General features: G+C 36.1%; 1 protein-coding gene across 1 annotated transcript; it reads left to right on the top strand.

The window, feature by feature from the left end:
- Window positions 1-16460: 16460 nt before the first annotated feature.
- Window positions 16461-25488, top strand: LOC105388497 (peroxidase). The gene is made up of 12 exons (XM_011559421.3): window positions 16461-16613; window positions 16961-17100; window positions 17540-17704; window positions 17957-18144; window positions 18474-18675; window positions 18908-19108; window positions 19244-19388; window positions 20216-20372; window positions 20638-20802; window positions 21316-21514; window positions 21768-21873; window positions 25377-25488. The coding sequence occupies exons 1-11, from the start codon at window positions 16477-16479 to the stop codon at window positions 21773-21775; spliced, it is 1707 nt and encodes a 568-aa protein (XP_011557723.2). The 5' UTR covers window positions 16461-16476; the 3' UTR covers window positions 21776-21873; window positions 25377-25488.
- Window positions 25489-26092: the final 604 nt, after the last annotated feature.

Genomic DNA, 26092 nt, shown 5'->3' with positions numbered 1-26092 from the left:
CAATACTGGGAGAAACTAGATACGAATTTTACTGAATCCTAACTAATATTATAAAAGCGAAGTCTGTCTGTTACGCTTTCACGCCAAAACTACTGAACGGATTATAATGAAATTTGGTATACAGATGTTCTAGACTCTAGGAAAGATCAAAGGCTACTTTTTATCCCGGAATTCCCACGGGAAAACTTTTTCAGGCGAAGGGAAGCTCACGGGAACAGCTAGTGGAAAATATGTCGGGGAATTCATAGTTAAAACAAGAAATAGGTGATGACGGCATTAAATATTAATGTATCAATAAAATAAGAATTTCCCAAAGAACCTGATTAAAACTTCTCAGCGTAATAGCCGATATAGAACCTTTTAATACAATCAGGGTCGAATATAGATAACAAATAGTGGAGATGGGCCGAATCGCCGTAAACTATCAAAACATTAGGCGATTACCGTTTGTTCCCTAGAGTTTAATGGTTATATCTTCATCGATGTGGGAATTGGAAGGGTGCGTGGATGTGGTATTTAACATTGAAGCAATCACGTTCACCGACATAGCCTATCAATTCAGTAAGCTGAAATGGCAGTGGGCCGGACACGTTGCTCGAAGGACTGATGGTTGGTGGAGCAGAAGGGTCCTCGAGTGGAGACCACGTACCGACAAGCGCAGCGATGGGCGCCCCCCCGCGAGATGGACGGACGATATAGTCAAGTCTGCGGGGAAGCACTGGATGCGGGCCGCCTCCGATCGGACAAGGTGGAAATCATTGGCCTTTGTTCAGTTCAGTGGACATCCTATGGCTGAGATGATGATGATGAGTCACGTTCAGTTTTACTTTTTTAATGGTAAACTATTTTGGCTAGGTCTATGGAGTTACCACCACCGAACATTAGCAATTAATAATCCTTAATCGGCGTCGCTAGCTTTTATGGATCTGCCAGATTTTTGACAGACGAACGACGCTGATGAATGATTGTTACTTGTTAATGTTTGGTGGTGGTGGGTGGGTTCAGGACTCTCCGACTTGTTTAGGGCCTAAAATGCCGTATCTATAAATGTTTAAAATCGTTCGTTTTCCTAAATCTTCGTATCAATATAAGTTTGCCAGTTAATCTGGACATAAACGGGCTCATCCCACCATGTTTACGATCAGCAGGCAGTTAGACAGATGTAAGTACTGTTGTGGAATAAGTATTTGAACATTATAACTCCTATTGCCCTGGTCATAAGGACTTAGAAGACTCTAAAGTGTGTGACGAGGCCCAACTACGGCTAGTAAACAAATATTGGTTCTAAGACAAATCACCATTTTTGTAGATGATCATTTCAAGAAGTTTTTTCAATAGTAGATTTTATGACTTTATTATGAATAGGTATATTAGTATTTGTTACATTAGCTAATGAAATAACTGTATGGTATTATTACTGAGATCATGTTCATTGAGAGAAAAACTTCGAAAGTAGTATGAATGGAGATAAAGCTCTATCAATTGTTTTTTTGTAGCTACTTAATTATTACATCCGAATAATTATGGTATAGCTTCTATCTTGGGTAAATAATTGGGAATAGGATGGATGTTGTAGCAAGTAAATAGTTTAATTGGCATCATATTATATAAGGATTAAAACACACAGTAGATTATGTAGATTTTAGTTAATTTATTGAATAACAATATCACATAGAAATTTTGATGCTTAATGCTCTAATACAGCCAGTAACATTTGATTAAATATGATTGGTTCTATACTAAATAATAAATTGGAGTAGGTAGGTATTTTATCAATTTTCTCCAATTCACATTTCATTTTTGCTTTTGCATTTAACGTTGTTTTTTTTCTGAAAAAGATTCCGTTGCATTACGTGTTGTTGTCCTGAAAGGTAAGTAATATTTTATAAGGTAAGTGTATTATAATGAGAAGAGAAGATGATTATGTGACAAAGAAAGTGTTGGAAATGAGACCCGAAGGAAGGCGCAAGAGAGGAAGACCAAGAAAGACGTGGCTTGATTACGTGAAAGAAAATATGAGAGAGTGTGGAGTGAATGAGGATATGACAGAGGATAGGGTAAAATGGCGTGACATGACCAACAAAGCCGACCCTAAATAAGGCAAGGAAGAAGAAGAAGAAGTGTATTATAATAACATCATGTTACTCTGTAAACAAATTAGTGGTCAAACTTAATGAGTAATCCCGTTTTTTTATTAATAACTTATTTTCACAATATTAAAAAAAAATACACAATATTAATATTTTAAAAAAACCCAAGTTTGACTTGAAAGTTAGAAAAAAAACTCACCTGGAACTATTTAGGTAGGATGCAAAGTTTCATTTGCATCGCTTTTTATTTCTTTCTTTCCATTATTCATGGCCAACTTCAGGAAACCTTTAATTTAAGCTCTTAGTATCTCTTAGTATGTATCATTTTCGCCATTCATCATATTCAGTTTTCTGCCCCGTCCTCTAAATTAGGAATAATATAACAGATTCTTCGTTGGATTGTAATAAATATTGTTGCATCACCGGATCCGTAGAATCTAAAAAATAAGTAGGTAATCCTTTTAATTGAATAGGTATAAGGTGCATCCGTTTTACACCAACTTGTATCAGATAGTGATGAAAAAAAGAAGTGAAAAAGGCGATGTTATGAAAATATTGTAAATTCTGCGTATTTTTTAGCGGCGAATTTAAAAAAAATGGACCTTAAGTTCAAAGGAAAGTTTTTAATGACACTATAATTAATTCATGCAAAGTACCTGATTCGCGTGACCTCGCCACACTTGGTGTTCTATCCTTTATTTCATCCCCACCCCTTGTAGATGCTGGAATTCAATAGTTATCATCAGTTGTTTTCAGGAAAAGTTAACTTTTCCATACATAGGTACATATTATTTGAAATGGAATCATGCCAGTCGCCAGTCTTTCATTATGATATACAAAATTATAATAAATAGATAAGATGCGCAATATTATTATCTTATTGTCTCTACCAGTTCTGTGGGTGTAGCCTACCAGCGACCTCAATGCATATTTAACACTCATTTCTCATTTAGGTCTCAACTCCACAATTAAGGCCGTTGACAGAGTGTTGTATCAGTTTGAATAACTGATGATAATTAAAAAATCATTCATCCAAATTACCTGTATCATCAACGCCGCTTCAAGCATTCCGGACAGTACCACTGCCCGACCGGAGCCACTTCGACCCCGACGCATTCAAAATGGAACCACTCCAGTCTACACTCAGCACTGTCACACGCAATCATATCCGCACCTTCCACCTCACGGCCACAGTAGCAGTACCTCGAGCCTCGATCGGAGAAGTATTGAGAGTCAGAGTCGTTGGAGCTCGAAGAGTTTTCGTTGGTACAGATAGGGACGGTGTGACAGTTGTGGACAGCGAAGGACCATGTCTTGAGACTGCATTTGGGACAGATCTGGCTTTCGGTCCCGTGGCGCCAGTAGAGGTGTTCTAGGAGGGTGTGCTGGTCGTTGTAGAAGAGGGAACATTTGCCGCATGTGTACTTGATTGGGGCGGTGGCAGCGGATTTGATGGGGATGTAGCCTTCGCAACGCATCTTGCTAGAAATTGGAGGGTAACTTTAAAAACCAGCCAAATTTAAAAACCCCTAACATTCAACACTAACTGCCAGTTTCTATAACTCTATCAATCCATAACTGGTAGTTACTTTCATACGATTTTGACAGATTGTTACTTTTGATTATGTCAAAATCGTATGAAAGTAACTACCAGTTATAGATACCTAGATAGAGTAATAAAACAAAATAAACTGGCAGTAAAAGTCGCATAACTTTTGAACTGCAGAACCGATTTTCATGAAACATGGCTAAGAACACTTGGGGTAACATTACCTACGACTCTAAAATAAGAAAACGAAAATCGGTTCAGCCGTTTGAGAGCTACGCTACTTCAGACCGATACACAGACACGTGAAACTTTTAACACCCCTGTTTTTCTGTCGGTAAAACTTAAATAAGACATAATTGATAGATAAATGGGGGTGAACATGATCAGAGTGCATTATAAACTATAATGAAATGATACACAAACATAATACTTACATAATAATAGGTAGGTAAGTTCTTGTAGTTGAAAGAAATTTTTGAAAAATGTTCACAAATGTATATTTTTATTTCAATGGAGAAAGCTGGATAAACAAACTCACAAACAATCTGACAAATGTTTTAACTTATGTTGTACCACAAGGACACACAAACAAGGAATGACATGAAACTAAACAAGCTCTACATTTAAAACCAAAATCTATAGTAATTTGCTAATTAGGTGGGGGGTTCTGGGAATAGGAGAACAAAGTCAAAGATTAACTTTGATGAATTATTTACAAGCAGGTAATGAGCTTAACTCATTATCTAATATGTGACCTATTTATTGTAAGCTCCTGTGGAACTAAGCTTTCCTGGTTCAGGTAAAAACGGGCACTCATTTTTAAATATTTTGTTTAATCCTTTATTATGTTCATAATATTTACCTACCTCAAGTGAAACAATAGCCGTGAATTCTTTTAAGATTTTAGTTTCTTATAAGCAGGTAGGTTTTTCTCTTTTATCTCTGTGACGATTTAAGATATATTGCTACCTCAATAAGTATATCATAGTGATAGTTGTTGTCTAGTTAGTTGTTTAGCTACCTTGATAGCAGTAGTAAATAGTTATACCGTTCTAAACATTCATTAAACGTAGTTTCGTTTTTGGATTCTAATACAAATTATCCTATATTGACAAAAACATGTAACATGAATTAATCATACTACCATCCCACAGGACTTGGGTCGTCCCACATGCGGCGTGTATTTGCCAGTCAATAAAGATCGGAATCGAATTGCTCAGTATTCAGCGCGAGGCGCCGTGACTCAATCGTCGGTCCTTCACATGCATTCGGTATGGGGTCCGGCAAGGTAGCGGTTGGGACGCGGCGGTTTTTAAAACGTCCGTGGGAAATGGCAAGGCAATGTTAAATAAGCTTCAAAAGTCCATGGATGTTCTTTTGTATTGATAGGTTTTCGGTTTTATGTTTATAGTTGAAGTTAATTAATATGGGATCCATTATTCGAGTAAGTATGGATTAATAGTTATGGATGAAATAAAATAGCTGTTATGTATAATTAAGTTCAATGGAGTAAAACATATGTTTTATTTTATTCCTCAGAAAAAATAGATATTCCAAAGTTATGACAATATGCAAAATAGGTAGATTGACATAACTTTGAAATATTTATGCTTACTAAGCGTTAAATACAATACAAAATACTGAAAACCTGAGAAACACAATTTAATGCACTAGTGCGAGTTGCAGAAAAGAACTTGCTTATGCTGGCACTAAATGTATTGCTGCCTTGCCTTGACAGTATACGGGCAGAAAGAGACATAGATTTAATTTGGACATTTGCATGTATCTTTCTGCAACACGGCAAAAGTAATAAAAAATCTTTTGTCTATTTTATCGAGTCTCCTTTTTATACCGTTAGCGAAAGCTATGCAAATTTTGCGTTCATAACCCCGCCGCGTTCCACCCGCGCGTTCGCAGAAACCAGCTAAGACGGCGCATTGACACTTCCACCGTTTTATCTGATTTACACTTTATCTGTGCCGCATTCGCATTCTTTTGTCTGGCGAATTTCCTATAGAATTGAATGCATTTACGTACCGCGGGTCCGAATGGCCGCTTAGAACTTGTTTAGAAGCTTGAGTTGACGTTTAAAGTCGAATCCTTTCGTTTCTGCCATACAAACTAGTAGTTAAATGTCAGAATGGCGGCTGAGTCCTAGGATAAGTTCTCAGGTTCTAGAATAGTGGTGTTGTGTGGACGTGTATCCGGGTTGAAACAGCATTTATGAGGCTCCCATTATGTAGCCGCGTTGTTAAAGTATCTTATTATCACTAGAACCTAAGTATGATATGGGATATGACTGGTGTGTTTTGGTTTTCAATGTACCTAATGTTGTGTGTGTTGTTTAATTATAATGGTTGGAAAATTCAAATGGTTGCATTGTTTTGTTCTGTTTTATGATTTTGATATGATATGACAGTCGAATATCGATACAAATATTATGCTTATTTTGGATATTAATTCAAAGCACTTACCAGAATCATCATTAAAACTGTTATAAACAAATTAAGTTTGTGAGCTTTGACTAATAATTATCATTTACAACTAATCGATGTAATTTCTTAAAAACTTCGAAGAAAATCTAAATCATACTTTACTAATAATGTAAATAATAATTATAGTAAGTAAATATATTCAGGTGATTATTTTTGTGGAAAAAGTGAGATGTCTTGTGGAAAGTTTAGAGAAGGGAAATAATTTGTTTTTCAGAAAGGGTCGGTGGTCCTACCGCTACTTTAAAGGTACCTACTCTAGTTTGGCTTTGAACATTATACGCAACCAAAAACGTTAACTAATTTTATATACTTAGTAATATCAGCGTGTAGCGGTCACTATGATAAAACATATACCTTTACATAGATTTGACTGCTAATTATAGGTAGATATTTCTTTAGTGCTATGTTAATCCAGCTTAATATACCTGTCAAATTTAATGTAGTAAATTTTATTGGTCCAGCCATTATCCCGTGAAAAATAATGATACATAATCATATCTTGGCTTGTAGAAACTTATTTTTGGTAATAAGCCCGCCTGTGACTGTACCACTGTATGTTTTATGTACTATTTATGTTAACTATGCATAGTTTGCTGACTACCCCTTCGGGGATTCACAGTCGTGAGCATATACGTTTACTATTTATTTACTTTATTGTGCAATAAAGTATTTATAAAATAAATAATTTAATTAAATGAATCATATTAGAATCGTAATCATTTAATAAGGGTAGCGCCACCATCCTTGTCGGTGCATTCGCGTGTAAAATCGAAACGAGAATCATCAACGGTCCAACTGATCTTGCCGGATTGGTAATTAATATTTAGGAACACGGTTTGCAAGATAAAATGTTTTTTGTTACACTCCTGAGTGATGAAAAAGTTCCAGTTACATAGCACCAAATTATACCTACATACGGAAAAGGCTAGCTTAATGACGCCGTATGCAATATATTATAACTAAAAACATAAATAGATATTATGTTCAAATTTTAGACGAAAAATCATGTAGATTCTTTTACCCACTTTCGGCAAATATGAGAAACTATAATCTATGACGACATTGAACAACTATGAAGCTTTTTAAGTCAAGTAAGCTACCTTTCCATAAAGGGACATTCCATTCTTGTTTTCAACAAAAAATCCTTCCTTCCACCTTTTCCCGCCTATCTTGTACAGCGAATAGGAGTTGTAATTTAACCTGCCATTTTATGGTACAAGGAACAACTGTCAGTGCCTGGCGGGTTACTCTATATAACGATAAGTATACGAAGTCTCGGACCCTGCTGCGCGAGCCACGACTCTATCTCACTCGACATCTCTCGTTCGTTAGTTTTTCGTCAGTATAGAGTAACCCTTCTACAACAAAGCCACGGTTCAGGAATCACCCTCGATGACGTCACAGGAAGGTTCACTCAAGCGTATTTTTATACTTTGCCTGACGTCATTGTGCAACTTTTCCGTGAAATTCAGACCTTATAATGATGGAGTTAAGTATTATAATGTAACGGAAGATCTGGTGATTTAAGTTTCAGTGACTACGTTCATTTGTTATTCACAGATGACGGAATAGAAAATGGCACAGTAGGAAGCGTTGTAATTTGAGATGTAACGATGAGAGATTAAGAGCTAATTTGGTACGCTAAAACGTTCTGTTTAAAATTTTCTCCGGAAGAAAATTCTAAATACGTCTTAACCTAATGTCTAAGTTATGTTGCAAAGGTGAAAGTAAAGTAGGTATATTTCGGCAAATTTTGCATAACACTTCTCAAGTTTCTACTTAAGAAGTTGCGATCCCTACGTGTAGGGTTATTTAAGTGTTGATAAAGTATTACCGACGTGATGCGTTGTGATTTAATGAAAGTCCTAGTAAGATTAAGCATTTAAGAAAAGTGTATGCCCTTTTGTACTATGAAAGGTATTATGCCATATGTAACTTGCAAAATGAGAAAAAAATCTGCCATCCGCTTTTTGCTACACCTTCTTACATTTTTACTCAAGTATCGCCATTTTAAATGAGTTTAAAATAATATCTTTAAGGGCGTCTTGTACAACAAAGTTAAATAAAATTAAATAGTTTGTCTCTTGCTCTGACAGTATAATGTCAGAGCAAGAGGTCATAGATGTTATTTTATTTAACTTTGTTGTGCAAGACGCCCTAAAACTACGTACTGACGTAAAAGTAGATAATTCTGAAGAATAACAATATCATCACGGATACAACGGAACAGGCAAATATAAAAATGTCTGGAGTTGACGCCTGTCACGAGCAATGCAAGGCATTTTTCCAGTTTTCCCCAGTTGTATAAATGTTGCAGTTTAAGCAAGATGTGGACAATAATTTTAATAACCTTTGTTAGCCTGCAGTAAAGTTTGTAAGTATGGTATTTCACAAAGAAACGGCTGATTAATTTTCAATTGATTTTCTCGTATAGTAATAAGCTGACATCCTAGATTAATATCTAGATACACGTAGTCTACTTTTCATCCCGGTATTTCTACGGGAAAAGTTTTTAAGTCACAGGAAAAGCTAGTGATACATGAAAATTGCGTTCAGAATAAAGAATGACATCATTTCAGTTTTCATAACTCCTAACAATAACACAGAGTCCTATTTGCATGATATTGCATTGTCTAGAAACGTCGCAAGTGTTTGTGTGTGTTTGTGTATGTATGTGTGTGTTTATTTATACCGCTTATATCATAATAATGACAGTAGGTAATAAGTATAGGTAAGAAGGTAAATACATTAGTTTATTGATTAAAATAAGCAAGGAAGAAAATTTATAGATTTTTGGCACAAGCTATGAAAAAGTTACAGTGAAAAAAAACTTTTTTTTTATTACCAAAATGTATAAAAAAATTAAGCCATTAAGAGTCAACATTTTGTAAGTTGACCTTTTTTATTGCTCTTGTGTGATGTTGGATAAAATAAAACTACAACTGAGCTAGAGAAAGGCGTTCCATTTTGATAAAATATTTTCATATCCGCTCAAGTAGTCTGAGTAAGGTTTCGTGACATGTCAAGGAGATATAAGTCTGCACAAATTTTTCTTCTATGAAGCATTGAGTTTTGCAGCATATTACATAATAAAAATTGTATGAGGAACTAACTTTTTTAAATCTTTTTTTTTTATGTACGAGATTATCAAGGGTTCATTATCACAAGGGTTTGTTAAAGTGGTGAAATGATGGGGAATTCAGATTATAATAGCATTTCTATATTATGCTTGGCTGCCCAGTGCCCAATTACCCTATTCTGACTGGCGAATCCTATCACCACGGTGACAAACCCTTGACTATATTATTCTGTTTTTTAACCTCAGATACTAATTTGACAGATTCTGAACGGTTCATCAAAAGTCGATAGTCCCGCGATTTAGTGACGTATCGTTCTATTGGCTAGATGATCGACTGTTGCTGAACCGTTCAGAATCTGTCAATTTAGTATCTGAGATTAAAAAACAGACTTTAATCGCTAATAAGAAGAAAAATCAGCATGTTTGTTTCCATCATCCATTACCTTTTAACACTACAAGTGCACACGCATCACAACCACCCCTCACCCCGCTTCAGTCGTCGTCCGCTGCCAACCGCACTATCAATGCTTTTGACGTCCAAACAGTTAATTAAACACATCGGCTACTTTCCACACACGTGGCCGTCATTACACTCAGGCGAGGGTTACGTCAGTGTTCAGAGGGTTGGGTTTTGTCAGTGACCGGGCTTGATGATGATGAAGATTAGAGTAGGTAATGTTCCACATACCCCGAATAAAAAAAAGGTTAATACAGTTGAACTATAAAGTCCTGACAATAAAGAGTGCGATTTTGCTAAGACTTTTTATCATTGTCAGTTATTAACTTACATTTCATACATTTAAAATATGGGTATGGCTTTTTAACGGATTTGTCCTTAAATAAATATAATACATCGATAAAATACGGTCTGTAACAATTAGTTAGAATCCACTTCCGTTTTCAGGACTTTATAGTTTTACTATAGGTAATGTTCCACATACCCCGAATAAAAAATAGGTTAATATTTATTTGCAATAATACGTAATATACTTAAAAATTTAATTTTTAGCTACTTAGTTTATTTATAAATGGGAAATAGGAAGTGAAACTAAAAGCTAACATTGCGAATTGATGTTTATCCCAGTGGTGGTGAAGTGACTGACAATATTTACTTTTATCACTTCTAATTTTCCAATTAAACTAAATTATTGAATGCCTACTACAATATGCAAAAAATGTACATGCAGTCTGATTTTAAATTACAAGTGGTAGATAGATAGATAGAATATGGTACCTAGTTGATTAATTTAATAATATCTTCAGTTATCCTTACCAGTGTACACACAACCTACCTCTCTTTTTTCCACTTTAACCGTGACGCAGCTGTCCGAATTTGGCCGCGCATGTAATTTAAGGGTTAGAAGAAACCCGGGAAATTTGAATTTGGAATGCAAATGCTCCTTGCTAATGATGATTGGCCAATTTTGCCGCGTTTTCGGTTTTGTTTGCTTTGCAGTTGTGATTGCTATGTTCGTGCAGTTGATTTAAATGTTTCCATGCAAAACTGTTTAGCCGTGTTTCTTGTTCTTTATGAACTAATTAAGTTGTTAAACTGATCTATTACGCGCACCTCAAACTTTTTTTGTAGATAACATTGTTTGCAGGTTATCACATTATTGTTATTAAATTATACACTCACGGGCAATGAATTAGTTTCACTCACAAAATCCCAACACCAAACAAACCCATTTTTTTTAAAAATTATCAAAATATTAAGTACCGTTTTTTGTTGGTAATATCATGAATCATGATGCTCTTAAATCTCTCTGTTAAATGTACTTCAATGTTGCAGAAGGAATCATCAACCTAGCCTGTTCCGTTGAGTAGTTATTTGGTGTTTTTCTCGGTGGATCCTTTTCATTGCCCGTGAGTGTATATTTTGTTTTAAATAAATAAATATTAAAAACAAATTGAAATACTCCTTAAAACCCCGGACAGGGGGTGTGCGCCAAACATTAGGCTGCGTTCACATCTGTGTCTAATGACCGCGGCCACGTGACCGGTGCAGTGTGCAGTCAGCTTTATTTATGGTTTCGTTAATACATGCTAATTGGACGTATGGTATTGATAGCTGTGGGTAGGCAAGCGTGAGGTGACATGGTGTGGAGTTAATAGACCACTTTAAAAGATAATTCGGCGATACCGTTCGCAATCTACAGATGTACAGCGAAAAGCATATTATTAGTTATAAAGAAATACTTATTTGATGTAATAATAATAATAATAATGTCCTCCTAGCCGAATTTCGGCCACGGCGGCCAATCTCAATTGAGATCAGCCATCTACGCAGGAGTAGATTATAGTGCCCAAGTGTGTGCGCAGTACACAGGAGCACTCTCTGTTCCATCACTCTCATAGCCCAATGGGACGGATTGACCGACACGACTGGAGAGAGCTAGGCGCAGGACCGACTGCTTTACATGCCCATCCGACAGCATGGATCGTTTCACTGTTTCGGACATCAGGTGATCAGCCTTCTATGTCCTAACCAAACTTAGAACCACAATTTAGAAACACAAATTGGTGGTCCCACCCGGGAATCGAACCCTGGACCCCTGGGTCAAGAAGCGAAGCTTCTACCACTAGACCACAGAGGCAGTATTTGATGTAAGTACTTACTGACAACAACAAGTTTTGTTAGGACTTTTAAGAGCTATTTCCGACAGTGAGAGTTATACGTTTGACTTGTGTATCTTTTTCTATGTTTGTACCCACGAAGCTAAACGAGTAAACGGATAAAATTAAGACGATGTTTTTTTTATGATACCAAGTTGACTTCGTCAGAAATATTATATAAGTATAGTTTTTCATCAAAAATAAAATATTTACCATCAAAAACAAATTCCTTTTTCAATAGTAACGAGATGATTTCTCTGTCTGTTTTTGTATTTATTGCTCTTCAACTTTTTTATCCCGATTACATGTGAAACATGCACAGTTCTGAATTTGAAGTGGTCGACTCAACAGTGTACCTATATACCTATACAAAACGCACCAATTAGGCAGTCTGGTATATATCTGTAATGTACAATGTACAGACATATACCTAGGTAAATAGAAGCTTCGTATAGTTGTCCACTTGACCGGAAGTAACAGTGTGACAGATAACTGACCGGATGTGACGAAGTTATAAGGGATGGGAAAGGTAAGGGGTGCTCTGAAATATGGTCAAGCGTGATTCGGACAACCATTGTGTATTAAATACGATATGCGTCATATCTGCTTAGCTATAAATATAATTTTAATTAGTATTATGGTCATTCAAATGATTTAACGGAGAGTTTAGGGAGAGAAGATATAATTAAGGAATTTAATGTCATGTTACTCTAACTGTGAAGGATAACATTGAGAGAAAATTTAGATGTGTAGTATGTACCCTAATGCTTTGTACTCATTCAAAAACGGCGATACGGTTCGCGACAACAATTTTACAGTGAAAAGCTGATGGCTCACTTGCGAGTCACCTCTCGCTTAATAATATAAAATATATGTGCAATATTTATTAATGTAATGTGCCTATCAACAATGTTAATTCGTATTAATAACAGAAGAACTAATGGACATGAGTATTTAAAATATTATATAAATAAGAATAAGAAGACGTCCGAATGGCGTAGTGGTTAGTGACCCTGACTACTGAGCCGATGGTCCCGGGTTCGATTCCCGGCTGGGGCAGATATTTGTTCTCAGGTCTTGGATGTGCCCGTAAAATGGCAATAGGCCCGGTCCTATTACATTGGGACTAACATTTAACTCTGGCGAAAAGTGGGTGCAGCAATGCACCTCTGCCTACCCCGCAAGGGAGTACATTAGTACATTAGTACAAGGCGTGAGTGCGTGTTTTTTTTTAAATAAGAATGTTTAAAGCGCAAAAATGTTACTGAAATAAAAGCTTTAAAACAATTCAGCAAACGCAGAGTTCTAGGAACAAAACTATTCTCGGTATTTTTTGCCGCATTTCTATCTATGTCACGAAAATACACACTAGTTACGTAGAAAAGGTTACCACCTTTTTAGTGTAATTTATTGTTTTAGAACGTGACCATAATTGAATTTCATTACATGAATGAAGTCGCAAAACTTGACATATAATATACCTACCTAATTCATTGTAAACCAGATCTTAAGGTAGGCTAGGCATTGTTCATAATGGTCACTGCTCACATTTAGGTACTCAAACGGCACCAAATCTGTCCATAATACCATAATACTTATATGATTCCATAAACCTACAAATATAGACATAAATCTTATAACACTCCTCATTTCCATTCAAAGGCTAGCAAACACAAACCAACCCAAAACACAATCAGTTATTCAACGCAGCACAGTAACAGTAACCCACCAGCACCAAATTAAAATATGACCGCTTAAACCGTGCTAATAAATTCGAGCACGAATTTAAATCTGAAGCGAGAAATATATATATTCGAAAACGGAAAGTATAGCTGTCGGTGTACCGTGAAAAGCGAGATAAAGTGGTTTTCATTTCCGGAGCTCGTGGAATTATTTATAGTTCCTTCGTCGGCCGACAGGCGGCGCTGCTTCCGAGTTGAGGCGCGTGCACACTGCGGCCAAGGGGTGATCATTGTTGTGGGCTGGTGTATATGTGCCTAATGTATTATTATTATTTGTAGATAAGTTTACAAAAATAATGAAAAACAGCTCTAACCTCGTGTAGTTGTCATTCACCGGTTTTGGCTCATAATTCATTTGTCTTCTATGTTTTACCTACCTGATATTTCAGAAGTATTCGTTACCAAGTGAAATATAACTTTAGTAAACTAGTATATTAGACCCTAGAAGCCTGTACAAAGTTATAAAAAAATAACAATGAAATTTTCAATAAAAGAAACAATTTAAAAACCTAGTTCTGGATGTATTTTTTTTACTAATGGGTACTTAGTTTGTACATTATTAAATAGTACCTACCTGCTTCTAATAATGGTAGATTATGGCTCTACGATAATCAATCATTTGAAGGTACACTTAATTGCTGTGAAAATCGGTTGCATTTCTATGGGTAGCTACGGGTATAGTGTGTCTGACCCTTTACTCTTCTCAAACCAAAGCTTGCTTCAGAATTATAAATGAGCAGTTTTGTGTTATGCTATTGTTTTATTGAAATAATAACGGTTTGTTAAATCTTGTATTGTTTTATTTTTTATCATTAATTCTTTATGAAGTACCATTTGATAAAAATAATCGATTTTCTTTAAAACTATTAAAATACGTATTTATCTATAGGTAATGTAACAGTAATAATTGATAAACTCAGTACATTTTATAACGCCGCTACTATTTTAGTTTAAATGAATAATACCTACTTTATTTCATGAAAATTATATACATAGTATACTTACATACCTAAATTGCACAAGTAAATAAAGAATTAACATTGTTTCCTAATCTAATCTCTAATCTTTTATCTCACGGAATTCTGACAGTTATCAATTTTTGACATGTCAGAGATCACAAACCTTTTTTTGACGACCGAATGGCGTAGTGGTAAGTGAAGTGACCCTGACTACTGAGCCGAAGGTCCCGGGTTCGATTCCCGGCTGGGGCAGATATTTGTTTAAACACTGATATTTGTTCTCGGGTCTTGGGTGTTGATATTTATATTTAGTATCTATCTATCTATGTATTTGTGTAGATATATCAGCTGTCCGACACCCATAACACAGGTTCTGCCTAGCTTGGGGTCGGATGGCCGTGTGTGAGATGTCCCCACATATTTATTTATTTATTTATTTTTGGCTGGGTACTTTTTTCAATACGAGTCTGAATATCAGTTGTATCCGGACAATTTTCTATATTATTTTTTTAATATTTAGAATGATGGTCTTTACGTTAGGCGCTAAAGAACCACGAGGACGCTTCTTACTGGGAGAGAGAAAGTCTGACTCTTGTGCTCTGTCAGATGGGGCCGCTTCCTGGGAAGGGCCAGGTTGTGGCTCCATAACGTTTATAAAAATCAACAAACTATCACAACGCGAAAGGTCAACGATAAGAAACCGGCCAAATGCCTGTTGGACTCGCGCACTGAGGGTTCCATACAAGTCTACTTACCTGAGATATTTTTCCTTTTATTTCATCATTATGTACATCAATATGAAATATTAGCTTGATATCTTTAACCGTTTCTGAAAAAAGGGTGGTGACAGACAGACGGACAACAATAAGGGTTCCTTTTTTTCCTTTTCAGGTACGGAACTCTAAAAAATAATAGTAACAATCGGATCAATCGTTTCCGAGATATTCGTGGACAAACATACATACCAACAAACATATAAACATACTTATACAATAAAAAAAAATCATATTTGTTTATTAGGCTTAATGGATTGTCATATGTTAATATGGTGCAGTTCCAATAATATTACATAGGTACCTATATACCGAACATATTATGTACTTACCGAATTGAGAATCTTTTGAAATTTGAAATCGATTAAAAAGGTTTGTTATCCCTGAATTTTGTAGCAAGTGATGCCGTGCTAAAGAATAAAATAAAGTAATTAAAATTAATTCGATACAATGGTCGTGATTTTACTTAATTTTATGAATGCGAAAGTTTGTGAGTATGTGTGTATGTATGTATGTGTGTACCTTTGTTACTTCTTCACGTCAAAACAACTGTACCGATTTTAATGAAATTTGGAATGGAGTTAGCTGACACCCTGGATTAACACATAATAGCTTATGTGTTAATCCAGGGAATTCCGCGATAAAAAGTAGCCTTTTTATCGCGGAATTCCCACGGGAAAACTAATTAAGGTGAAGCGAAGCTCGTGGCAACAGCTAGTATTGAAATATTTATTATTTTTGTATTACCTACTTCACTTGAGCAAGTAAATATTTAGATTTATGTTTTTCTATGAAAACATTTAAAAAAAAATTGCCCTTAAATGGATCAAAATTTTACCTTTTTTCGGTGAAGAGCTTTTTTAGTGGTATCACTAATGAAATGTCAGAATTCCGCGGAATTAAAAATTAGAGTATAGGCTCATCACCTGTGCTATCTTAGAGGTAACATTTTACTAGGTATACTTTATTTCATTCACTTCTTAATAATAATGTTATTGACTAGGTACTATAAAATATCTAGGTAAGTCTGTATCTATCGCTACAAAAACCTGAATTTCACGTTTACTTCACGTTGATTAAAGGTCATCAAACCTTGCCAGCTAAGTATACATTAACATAGCACATACATATAAATTTATGAGTAGTCTAGCTCAGTATTTAGTTACTTAAGTGATGTTGAAGCTAATCTTACCTTTATTGCTTGTGTTCTTACAATGTGTAGTTTCACAGTCCACGTACTATGACAGTTTCTACGGAAGGCCTATCACTTCTAAACAATATGAGAGACGAGTTAAAAATGGTACTAGCCAGTAAGTACTATCCTGATTTATTGAATCGACTACTTAAATAAGTTCTATGGTGTTTTTAATTGTTTGGCAAACAGTTAGCTATGTTTACAGTTTTATGTCTGGATTTCAAAACCTTTAGTGATACATAGTAGCTGTTTCACGAGCTTTAATATAGCGTACACATTGGATAAAACCTAAGAGAAAAATATCTCTGAATTGGGTATAAACTTATTGCATTTACTTGTTGGTTAACTTTAAACAATTACTGTGAAAAGCAAAATACCCTTCAATATCCCATAATTCGCTCTTATCCAAGGCAAAATAAGGAGGACACATCAGTGCCATACATAGCAAATTAATTGTAACAGATACTGCACCAACATCGTGAGGCCATGCGTCCCGACTGAAGGCCGGCGCGTGGATGGAAGCTGCAACAACTTGAGGCACGCGAGCCGAGGCGCGCAGTACACGCCCTTCTACCGATTGCTGCCGGCTGTCTTCAGAGATGGTATGAGGGTTTGGAAGCTCAGGTTGCACAGTAGGATGTCACGGAGCATTACCTAGTTCACCCTGTATACGTCCAACGTAACCTGGAAAGTCAGCGAATGATGCTGATCTAAGTGGCCAATATTTTCATCTTCATCCTTGACCAGACACTATAAGAAGGAGAAGAAACATTTTCAATGCTCATTTTCACCATTATTAGAGGTCTGATAGAGTACGGTTTGAGTCCTTGTTATGGAACTATGATTTATAAATTATATTTCATTTGCTGGCGTGCAGATTTGGATTGGCTTCTGGATGAATGAAAATGGAATATTTTCTCATAAATCAGAATAAAATCTACTACTATACATTGTAAAGAACTGACATGGCAGATATACCTACAAACTTTCGTAAAGCTATACTGTGCTTTGCTGGATTTTATTAATTGCTTTCTGTTACAGTATCAAAGCCAAGGTTGTCAAAATCAGGCAAACCGCTGCCTCTGGCCAGGCCAATAAGAACGACGGTCCTTGCTGATGGTAAAGTGGCGAGCCAGAACTTCACGGCACTACTGACAACTTATCTCGTCTTCATGTCTGCAGATACCGCTATTTCTAATGAAAGTGGTATGTATTTTACTGTTTACTTTAGAAAAAAACAAATAACGATTAGTATATTCTCCGCAAAGAAAGCTAATCGTATTTTGCTATTTGATATGTAAATGTATGCATTAAACATATATTATCCTAGGCAGCTATACTCTTGCTTGATGATATACGAAGATTTGCAGAGCGGTGCGCTAAGCACATACCGATTCTATGACAGCCATCAAAAACTTGTATTACATCAACATTAGTTCATTAAACTTTACATTTCAGTGATATTCGCAACCGTCAAGCCCTACTGCTGCAAGTCAGAGGGGAGGAGAGACTCCCTGTGTGCACCGAACCCTGTGCCTGAAGACGATCCTGTCCACAGGTTCTCAAGTGTACGGTGCATGAACATGACCAAGTCTTTGACATACCAGTACCAAGGATGCTTGTGTAATAATACTACACCGCAGCGGGTGAGTGTAATCGTTTTTTCATCATAATTATAACGATAAATCTATTGTATTGTACTGTATTAGTCCGAGATCGTCTACTATGCTGGCCATCCATCATACATCAGACTTCCATCAAGGAGCTCCATAACACTTTGTTCTCGGCCTTCCTCATTTAAGTTTTTATCAGCATTTTAAGATGAGGTTTTTTTGATCCTCAATAAAATAAGGTTCTTCTTTCTCATGCTAACCTATTTCAAACTGAAAAGGTAGACGCTTCAACTAATCATTGTTTTTTTAAAAGATTTTAACGAATTGTTTACTTATTCTTAATTTCATAAAATTAACTCAAGGTAACTTCTTCAACTGCAACGTTTGATCTGTCACATCTATACGGTAACACTGACGAACAAGTGGAGAAAGTACGAATGTTTAAAGATGGCTTACTCAAGTATGAAATTGATGCAAAAGGACGCATTTGGCCACCGAGCAACAAGAATAGTCCGTATTGTCCAGCAAATGTGCCGCCTTATGAGACGAGGTGTCATGATACACGTAAGTGTATATAATGTACCTTTAATATGTAAGATTAAGTAACTAATAAACTTGTTTCAAAAAAGCGTAGCGACTAGCTGGCTGAACTCAGGCCCGGACAGTTTCTCGAAAACATTCAACGATACCTGATGGTCTCTATAACTTTTGTTTGCCATTCTGGAAAAGTAAAACTACTAAAGCCTCATTTTAGAAATGTGAGCAGATTGCTAATATTTTAGTTTGTTGTTTTCAGCTGAAGCCTTCACGTCTAACAGTTTGATTCCTTTAAATCTGATGACGGTATGGTTCTATAGGGAACACAACCGGGTAGCCACCAAGTTAGCTACCATCAACCCCAAATGGGATGATGAAAGATTGTTCTGTACCACGAGAGATATCGTCATCGCTACTTACATGCAGATCTATTACTATGAGTTAATGGCAGTTTTGCTTGGTAAGTTTTTAATGTAGTTAGTAACTATGGCTATTATATATTCATTGGCTAGATTCATTTATCAAGAATCCAATATTTAAATATCAAATGGAGCTATTGAATTCTTGTTATCATTTATGGATAATTATATTTCAGGTCGTGATAACCTCATAAAACGAAAGGTCCTGTCTCCTGATCCATTATTTAGAGATATTTATGACGAGGAGCAGTTCCCTCAGTCTTCTGTAGAGTTTCCAGTAGCGTTGCGATGGGGTCATACTTTAGTTGAAATGACACTCAAGTAAGTAAATTTAAACGACTGCTTTTCAGTGTCAAATAAAGTCCTCAGCTTTGAATCTTGAGCAAAGGACTGATTTCCTGGAAAAAACAAGTTCATCTATGCGCTATGGTTAGGTATAGCTAAGGATGACACTCATAAAAATCTTAATTCAAATTTAAAAAGATAAAAGATAAAAAGTATTTATTCGGTGTCTAGCACCACACACCAAAAAATAATAATAACATAAGTAAGTACACAAAAAATAAAACAAAAAAACGAAATTAAAATTAAAAGTGAAACAAACAAACAAAAGAACATGAAGAATAATCAAAAAAAATAATAATAATATATATAATGGTGTGAGTTGTCCAGCACCGAAAAGGCCCGCGCCTCAGCTTACACCGCTACAGATGAGGTGGCATCCACCCACCTGACGCGGCACTGGTTTTCAGTCGCGTCCTAGAGTGACTGTCATTTGACCTACTTTTATAAAAAAAAAATTATATATATTGTATATAGGTATACGGTTATACATAAATTTTATACTTAAATACCAATACTGGAAAATATAATAGCAATCATAAAAACATACACATAATATATAAAGCAAGCATGTATACAATAATATGGTCCTAATACAGAATAAACTAATAAAAATACTAAATGAGGGTAAATGTGCCTTCGGCGTTTCAGCGGGCGAGCGACACCGGTCACACCGGTCGCCTCGCTTGTTTCAGCGCTCAGAACAGCCCGTGCCGGTTCATATAATAATCAAATTATGAAATTTGATTATTAAAATGATTTAAGTATATGATTTTTTTTATGCCTAAACAATTATTGCTTTTCAGTTTATTTGAAACTAATGGTGTGAAGGTCAAAGAAGTTCCGCTGGCAAGCCTGAGCCAGAGGACTGGGTACCTCGGTGTGGGAAGAAATATGGAAATGCTGACGCAACATATTTTCCGACAGGCCAGTGGTGATACTGACCATATTGTTGACCCGCAAGTAAGTTTTATATCTAAGGAACCATGATTGCTACTAACCTCATACTACTTCTGGATTGACCGTCTAATCATCCATCTTCCATTTATTTCACTTAAATAGCAAGCTTAATGCTATACAATCTTCTGCTATTAGACCTAATGCGGGGTGGTAAAACGTGCTTTTAGCAATAAATCCATCCGATTGTCCATGGATTCTTTTGCAAACTCTTAAAAAGGTATAGTTAATAAATTAATATCCAAGAAAATCCGTAATGATTATTTCCCAGATGGGCGAAGACGCGGTGCTAAGCCTAGAAGCGGTAGATGTGCCGACGAATGATGTGTCTCAGAACAGATACTACGGGCTCGCCCCCTATGTGCACTACTTGCAGTACTGTCGCGGACGCAACTACAGCACTTGGGATGATCTTGAGGATGTCATGGATCCACAGGTACACCGTGCTACTAAGGATTAAATAATGTATCATCATCACAACACTTCATGTTCCCATTGGCAGCTGGAGACGGGTCTCCTTCCAATGAAGAAAGGGTTTAGGCCTAGTCCACCATGCTGGCCTAGTGCGGATTGGTGGATCCCTAATATAAGCAAGCGTGTTAAAAGAGTTATCGGGTAAGTGGGTAACCCGACTGTCAGATGTTTTCAAATTGCATGAAGGCATGGAGAGTAATTTGTAAAAATTGACGTTCATCAGAAATTTTTATATTTGTACGATGAATAAAAAAAATTGACTTTGACTTTGACAACTCTGACTATTAACGACTGCTGACGAAACAGCAACCGTTGACTCGCGGCTTAACATGCCGTTTGAAACACGGAAGCGCCCAGAAAACAACTACTTGAAATATGCCATGGGTTGCATTACTTCAATGGTCAGTCACGATCACTGAAGCAAGCTCGACTACGGACGCCATTTATGAAGCTGGTCATTATTAATAATTTGCAGAGAATCGAGATCCTCCAACGCATCTACGAGCACCCCAGTGACGTGGATGTCCAGGCTGGCTTGTGGTCAGAGAACTACATAGAAGGAGGCTTCGCACCGCACACTTACTTCTGTTTCGTCGCGCAGCAGATGTACCAGACTGTTGTCTCTGATAGACATTGGTACGAGAGGAAGAATAGACCCAACGCTTTCAGTGAAGGTAAAAAAATGCATTTCATTAAGATTAACTCTGTGCGTGAAGTGCGTAAGTTACCACCTCTGAACAGCAATTAACAATGACGCCTCGTTCACTGAAAATGTTATGATCTGAACTTGGGTATGTCACCGTATTGATTACTGACTGCCCCAGATATTAAATATACAGTTGAATATAGGTATTTACTCGTATCACACGGGGAAGGGCTCGTTTCATATAAACCCATACCAATGAAATTGTTTTTATTTTATTTCAGTTCAATAGAAAGAAATCCGCAAGACATCGGTAGCCCGTCTTCTGTGTGACAACGGAGACTCGGTCACTGAAATTCAGCCCCGAGCCTTCGAGAGGATCCAATCTGGGTATGTATTGAGAGTTTTTATACTTTAAGTCCAAGCTTAGATTCAGGCCAGTTGAAAATGTATCAAAAATATGAGGTGGAGCTTTTTGGGCGATAGATAGATAGATAGAATATAGATTTTTACTGTCAGTAATAATTTAATTTACTTTAAGGGTCTGCAATAGGGAATCGAGGGTTGGCATTGTCATAGAATTATGTAGTAAATGATGCTCTACAGCCTTGAAAAAAATCACACAGGTAGCCGAAGAGTCTAGCTAGGTGCTGAATCATTCGAATTTAAGTAAATGATTATGGATAACTGTAAATTAAATTCAGAATATCACGAAAAACCAGGAAATGATACTCCCGTATTGTAACAACTGTGTCGTAATTATAAAGAATTTTCACATGATTCTTATCAAATTATAAAGATAAATGCTTGGACTAGGCGCTAAATACCTTGTTTTTAAATAAACACACACCTATTTTGTGTAAATTAATAATAAACTTGAGCAATTTTTTTCCCTCAAATCTTCATACAAATATGTATGGCGGCTTTATGTGTTATAAAATCATAAACACAAGCGACGTTTGACTCAGTCGGCCGCTGGCCTCCAAAGAAGGGTCACGTCGGTTTAGGCAGCACTGACAGCTCGCGATCTTTTCGTGTACAGATACAAAATCACTGCACATTGGTTGTCATTGCACTTTTTCAACTTTTATGACACCAACATAATTTGATTTGAAATTGAGGAAGCATAATTATTACACTATATTCAATACATTAAATTAAATTAGATAGTGGGCAATGTTCTCGCGTGACATTACAGTCTCGTAAAGTACCGATGAGGAGCAGGAATATAGCGAATGGATCTAAGTGATGACAAAACGTAGGAACATTAGATTAGGATTCAAAAACACAGTCTCATGATGCTGGTTGAGGTATGGTCTCGTGAGGATCTGATGAGGGCAGTAACAAGGTGGTGACTGAATTTTATTTCAAAGATGTTAATAGCTAAAAGCATCGAGTTTGAGCTATTAAGTATGTTTTTCAGAGAGACAGAAAGATATTTTAGGTTTCCTCTGGATTAGTTAGGTTTACTGGGTTTACTAAATTCATTCGTAACGTAAAATTGACAATGACGGAATTTCTTCTATAGACAGTAGTTACTAAAAAAACCAACGATAGATGGTGTAATTTGCAGAAGTACCTATCTAGTCACCCTGTCACGGGGTGACTTCGGTTGGTAACTCAGAAAAAATACTATATGTTATTGCATCAATAATAAAAAAAACAAGAAAATATTCAAAGTTTCCATCCTCGCACACAAATCACAAACTCATGCCTTGTTCTAGACCCTGCTGGGTCTACCCTAGTGCATTTCCATGACCACTTTTCACTTGTGTCCCACAGGTTTCAGTGCTCAGCGGAATAGCACCATTGACCATTATTATTCTGAGATATCATCACTTCTTATTCTGAGTTACCCAACATAAAAACACGCCATCTATTGAAATCATTTTTTATTTAGGATTTGTCTATGGTGTGGTCCCCAAATTTAAGGGTAAAAGCAAAATAATAATATTTTAACCTTTTTTATACCTATTATATTAAAAGACCTGTTCAACGATACCCTACCTACACCATCAAAATAACCGGAAAAAATATCAGCCCCAATTTACTTGTATGGGAGAGGGAGTACCCCAATATTTTTTGGGGTACTCCCCATATCTATGCAAAATATCAGCTTGATATCTTTACCCGTTTCTGAGAAAAAGGGCGGTGACAGACAGTCAGTCAGATAGACGGACAACAAAGAGGTCTGTTGCTTTTTCCTTTTGAGGTACGAAACCCTAAAAATAAAATAAAATATTATTCGGCTACCAAAAAATATACTTACAAACATACATACATACAATCGAATAATATTACACTCCTCCTTCGGCAGTCGGGTAAAAACAAGTGAGACAGGGGTTCATTCTGAACTTTTGTTCTACGAGTTTTAAAAATTAACAAAAAAAACCTTTTTCATAGAAACTTTGATGTCACGTGACTTTTTACCATGGAAAACGAATATTTTTTTTCGCGAATTTGCAAAACTCGTAGAACAAAAGTTGTTCAGAATGACCCCTTGAGTCATCCCCTTTCGGCTTAGTATACCCTTAGTATCTACACTTTAATACCTGTAGTTATTTTTCTACAAGTAAGTAAATACTACATTTGTTTAGAAAGGTAATCGGGTTCCGAGGCGTGTTTTGAAACTATACAAGGCCAGAACGCAGAGGGTGGGACTGCTCACGTATAGTTTCAAATTAAAATGGTGCCATGATTTACTTGAAAGTATACAAGGCCATTACGCACTAATAGCGTATATTTTCAAGTAAGTTGGGCCAAAATTATGGCTTGAAAATATACTGCAGCCGTTACCACTGCGTACTAATTGTGTATATTTTCAAGTGCCAAGCGGCAATGGGAGCACTTGAAACTATACGTGATTAGTTACCAACTAGTAGGTTTTTATATTTAATACCCATAGATAGACAGGGTAGGCTTGATGAAAAACTTGATGAAAAATATGTCTCTAATAGGTTTATAGGGTACCTAATACACTCACGAGCAATCAATAAGTCCAAGTTGCAAAATGTCAACACCAAATGACCCCAATTTTAAAAACATTTCATTTAGAATTTGATCAAAATTTACGTTTTTAGTTGGTTATAATAATATTTTGATGCGTTGTTAAATGTACTTTAATATTGCCGACGGCGCGGCGTCATTAAGCTAGTCTTTTTGGTTCAGGAGCTATCTTCACTGGAACTTTTTTATTTCTCGTGAGTGTAGTAGGTAGGTATTACTCTTAATTCATATAAATAATAAGATATTAGTATTCTTACTTGCAAGTATAATGGCTGTTAATATCAATTAAATTAGAGTTTGTTAATCTTTATTTATTAACTTTCTATAGGTATGACAGGCAGAACAAGTAAATTGTAGTCATGTACATTTACCGAAATAGTTAAGTAAATCAGAATCAGCATGTATAAATTATATGCGACAAGTACGCCAATCAAGCAATGTGCGTAATAGCAATGTGTATTTTCAAGAACGATTCAGTAAATCCCAACTTGAAAGTATACGCGATTAGTACGCACAAACAGTGTATATTTTCAAGTAAAATAATATTTTTTTTCACTTGAAACTATACAGTGCTAGTACACTATGGGTGCGTTCTGGCCTTGTATAGTTTCAAAACACGCGGTTCCGAGTATGGAGAAAAGTGGCACCCCTATTAATTTCTACTCTTTCCTGGTGCTTACCAGTGTAATTAAAAATTATACTTACCCTCAAATCACTACTTGAAAATAATTGTCAATAAAGTTGGTGAGTAAAAGTTTATGACCCACTGTGCAAACTTACATGTGTGCGTGTCACTGCGTGTGCTGTGTGAAGAGCATTGAAAACCCAAATTTGGCGGTGCACGTCACCCTGTACCGGGCCTTAATTCAATTTCTTTTTTATTTCAGAAATGATCTTGTAAAATGTGAGGAAATACCTTTCGTGAACCTAGATGCCTGGAAAGACACTGATGATTATTGTAGCTGAAAACAAAATAAAATAAATTTTAGTTGTTTTGTATTATTTATTTTAATTCCGACCACTTGATTTCAATTGTTATGCTTGGTTTGTAAAGTCTAGAACTGATGAACTATTCTGCTATCGGTTAACTAATTCTATAACAAATTCATCGCTTTCACATTAATTGATGTGCTACGATGGTTAACTAACTACATTTTGCACCCGTGTTCCCAATACAAAATCCCTACATATATCATTTATTTTCTCTTTCAATAAAATGTGCCCAGATATCATACGAAATTTAGGAGCCCCCTTCTTCTAACCTATAGCCTCATATGTGTATAACAGTTTGAATATGTATTTATTCGGTTTTTCGCAACTTTCGTGGGGTAGGTCAGGATTCAGGAAGCGTTGCCATGGTGACGGCACGAACCTGCAACATAAAACTACTCGTTTACCAGCAGTTGTTTGTTCAACGCAAGCTGGATAGAAAACTATAACAATGATAGTGATATTTTTTTTTTAAATAGGTTTTTTTTTTTAAATACAGTCAAACTACCTACATATTTATTTATTTAATGAATCTCGACTTTTGTTCACAACATCGTATTTCAAGTAGCACGAAGTATTTTTAGTTTCAAAAATAAAATTGACATTATTATTA

The sequence above is a fragment of the Plutella xylostella genome, chromosome 22 (assembly GCF_932276165.1).
Source record: "Plutella xylostella chromosome 22, ilPluXylo3.1, whole genome shotgun sequence".
NCBI lineage: Eukaryota > Metazoa > Arthropoda > Insecta > Lepidoptera > Plutellidae > Plutella > Plutella xylostella.
Note: the sequence above shows the minus strand (reverse complement) of the source record. Positions and strands in the feature narration are given on the sequence as shown.

Excerpts from the sequence above, each read along its gene's own strand:
- LOC105388497 (XM_011559421.3), top strand. The coding sequence starts at position 16,477 with ATGTTGAAGCTAATCTTACCTTTATTGCTTGTGTTCTTACAATGTGTA. Across the intron at positions 16,614-16,960 it reads GTTAAAAATGGTACTAGCCA|ATACTGCACCAACATCGTGA; the intron begins GTAAGTACTATC and ends TAATTGTAACAG. Across the intron at positions 19,389-20,215 it reads TTAGTTGAAATGACACTCAA|TTTATTTGAAACTAATGGTG; the intron begins GTAAGTAAATTT and ends ATTGCTTTTCAG.